General features: G+C 33.6%; 1 protein-coding gene across 1 annotated transcript; it reads left to right on the forward strand.

Annotated features, from left to right (window-relative positions):
• The first annotated feature begins 333 nt into the window (after positions 1–333).
• Positions 334–3,000, forward strand: LOC109241807. Its single transcript, XM_019408599.1, has 3 exons — positions 334–440; positions 1,036–1,170; positions 2,453–3,000. Exons 1-3 carry the CDS (start codon positions 403–405, stop codon positions 2,682–2,684), a joined length of 405 nt encoding a protein of 134 aa, XP_019264144.1. The 5' UTR covers positions 334–402; the 3' UTR covers positions 2,685–3,000.
• Positions 3,001–3,392: the final 392 nt, after the last annotated feature.

Below are 3,392 nucleotides of genomic sequence, written 5' to 3' on the forward strand. Positions count from 1 at the left end.
TTGAAATTTTAAGATGTGAACAAAAACAGTTAGAGGCATTTACACATACAGTCTTTGTTATGCTATCATTATAAATTCTGTTTTCGTTAAATTTATGAATTAAATTTACCTATATAAAGGAAAAAGAATTTATAAAATTAGTATAAGGATAAAATTTAGCCAAGTTACACTAACGAGAACATAATGAATGGGTGATTCAGAAAACAAATAAAAAAGAAGAAAAAAAAAAGGTGATCGGCAAGGCTTTGTAGGAATATTCTAGATAGCTGAAAAAGACAAGCAATATCAAATATAGAAATGGGAAAAAACCAGCAGCCACATCTATAAAAAGCAGCTATCAAATGAGTGGAATGCAGCAAAATTTCAGGATAATTAGCTTAGCGAGAGAGAATTTTACAGCAAATGATGGAGGTTCTTAGCTCAAGCCAGCCGTCACTCAGGTTAGCTCACACTCTGAAAAAATCGAATTAGCTTTTTCTCTTCACTTAAGCAATCTCTATAATAACTTGTAAAAGTTCATCTATGTTACTACTAAAAAAATTTACTTAGCTTACGGTTGATATGACGAATTTTAAAAAAGGCCATATGGAGAAATTGTTTCTTATATGAACAATTTTTTATTTTCTACTCGGTGTCTGATACCTACTAGTTTACTAAGTCAGACTCGTGCCCTATAAGATGCCTTTAAAGGGGAAGCGCTCCCCACTAAAATTTTGTTCAATCATAGTTTTTAGAAGGGGAGCCTTGGCGTAACTGATAAAGTTGCTGTCACGTGACCAAGAGGTCAGAGGTTCGAGCCGTGGAAACAGCCTCCTACAGAAATGCAGGGTAAGACTACGTACGATAGACCCTTATGGTCCGACACTTCCCCGAATTTCGCGTATAGCGAGAGTTTAGTGCACCGGGCTACCCTTTATAATTTGTAAACCCGAGACTTCTTATATAAAGGTGGAGGGATCTTATCTGCTGATCCCACCACAAACTTTGGTAGTTCAACCACATCCTTATAAACTGCTATGTTATCGGTGTTTGTAGATGCTGCGTAACAGAGGAGGGGAAATTAGAGTGCAAGTGCGCAGAAGGATGGTCTTGCTCCGTTACTAAAACAGATAGTTCAAAAGCTGGCAAGCCCTTCTGTATTTGTTCCACCGACACCACTTGTATCTGTGTGTATGTGCCCACTATTTCCAATTTTTTTTTTTCTTAAGAAATATCTATGAGAGTAAGAGCCCGTAATTTTTCTTTTTTTTGGGAAAAGTTTTTATTTTTTTTTTCGAAATCAGTGTTGGTTCATAAAATTTCTAATTTTTACTTGAAAATGCATTTTGAAATTTTTTGAAAATTTGAAAAACTCAAACAAACTGTTTTTCAAAATTTTCACTCAGATCACTCACTAAACTTCAAAAATAACCCAAAGTTATATTTGTGGACAGAGAGAATGAACGGAAGTACTCCATGACTGAATTTGTCTCTAACATCATTTTAATTTGTGTGATCACATCCTCTAAGGATTAAGTTGAGAACACAAGGTTTATTGTTCCGTAAAGTAACAATATTATTTTTTACGCACACATTATATCAATACAATTTCTAAACTTTTCTTAATATGATAGTAATTGTATTTTTCAACGCATTAAAGTGATTGAATTTTACTTATTTCGTACTATAGCGATTAAATATAGCCATGAAAGTAATTTTAGTGCTATAATTGGTAAAGTGTATTTTTGTCAGTGTTATAGTGAGCGACTTTAATATGACAAAAGTAGTATTGCGACTTTATTTCTCATAGTGAGTAAAGTATATATACGTAGTTGATTTAATGTGACAAAGGCTAATTTATGCTTACACATGTCTTGGAAAATTAGTGCTGTCCCAATTTATGTGTTATATTTTTTTTTATTTGTACTAAAAAGAATGTCATATTTATTTAAATACAATTTAACTTTAAACTTTATACTTTATCCTTAATGAGATGAATGACAACCACACAAGTATTTATACTCCCTCCGGTCCACAATAAGTGACCAATTTGCTTTTGTCACATCCATTAAGGAAATACTAAATTCTAGACGAAAATAGTTAGTGTGACTAAACTACCCTTCATTAAATGTTGCACAATAGTTATAGTAGCACTTACTTCTCTTCTCAAATGTGAGAAGTAAATGACTTTTTAGGGATACGTAAATAAGGCTAATTTTAGAAAAACAAACTGAATTTTTTCTTGATTATATAAATGGATACTTTTTTGGATCAAAATAAAAAAACAAATTGGTCATTTATTGTGGACCGGAGGGAGTAGCTAGTTTTGAACCATAAGTTTCAGAACTATTTTTTTTTAATTCCGTGTCGGGTCAAATATCGTCACATAAAATGAGACGGAGGAATATCATGACCTAACAAGAAGAAATTAAATTCTCTGATAAAGAAACTGATGTTTGCACATATGTTGAAGGGATGAATCTGAGAGCACGTTAGCAGAGGTTAAGAAAGCTTTAGAGGGTTCACTTGGTTGCAAAGTAGTCTGCAAGACTGACGCAGGATATACTTGTAAAGTCACCAATGCTGGGAAAATCATAGCTGAATGTGGAGAAGGTTGCATCTGCATCGTTGATGAAACAGACAGTATTAAATGCATAACCAAAGCAGCAGAAACCTCCTGCTGCACCTCTTCCTCTTGTAACTAAAATATATGACACTGTATATTCATGAACAAATAAGACCAGCAGCTAGCTTGCTTGCATGAATGATGCTGGATTAATGGTGCCTGCTTGAGAAAATACTGCTTATCTCTAATCATGTCATCATTTGTGTATCTCCAGTTTGTTTTATTAAATGAATTTCTGTTTGTTTAAAACTCCCGTATGTGAACAAGGTTGTCTTTGGTACGAAAGAAAATATTTGGTTAGCAAAAATATTTTTTAATTTTTTTATGTTTGGTTCGAGGGCGGTTAAATAGCACCAGAGCATAAAGTCAAACTTTAATAAGAAGCCTTCTATATATATGTATGGCTCTTGATTTTATGTAATCCTTTTGATTTTATGTTCTTTAGTCGAGTACTATCTATTTGGTAAACTCGATTTAAGTTTTATTTGAACGTATAAAATTGTAACGACCCGATCGGATGCTTTGTGTATATGAGCCTCGTTTCCTTTATTATATTTCACATATGTGTATTTGTAGTTTTACGACTTACGGGGTGGTTAGTTTCGTTCCGGAAAAGTTTTGGGTTGATTTGATTCTTTGGTTCTTGGTTTAGAAACCTAAGTTGAAAATGTTAATCAAAGTTTGACTTTTGTGAAAACAACCTCGGGGCGGTGTTTTGATGGCTCCGATAGCTTCGAATAGTGATTTTGAACTTGGGTGTATGCCCGGGAACGAATTTGGATGTCCC

The sequence above is a fragment of the Nicotiana attenuata genome, unplaced genomic scaffold, assembly GCF_001879085.1.
Source record: "Nicotiana attenuata strain UT unplaced genomic scaffold, NIATTr2, whole genome shotgun sequence".
NCBI lineage: Eukaryota > Viridiplantae > Streptophyta > Magnoliopsida > Solanales > Solanaceae > Nicotiana > Nicotiana attenuata.

Bases quoted from the DNA above. Each gene is read 5' to 3' on its own strand.
- LOC109241807 (XM_019408599.1), top strand. From the start codon at position 403: ATGATGGAGGTTCTTAGCTCAAGCCAGCCGTCACTCAG. The intron at 441-1,035 runs GTTAGCTCACAC...CGGTGTTTGTAG, and splicing joins TCAAGCCAGCCGTCACTCAG to ATGCTGCGTAACAGAGGAGG. The intron at 1,171-2,452 runs GTATGTGCCCAC...CATATGTTGAAG, and splicing joins GACACCACTTGTATCTGTGT to GGATGAATCTGAGAGCACGT.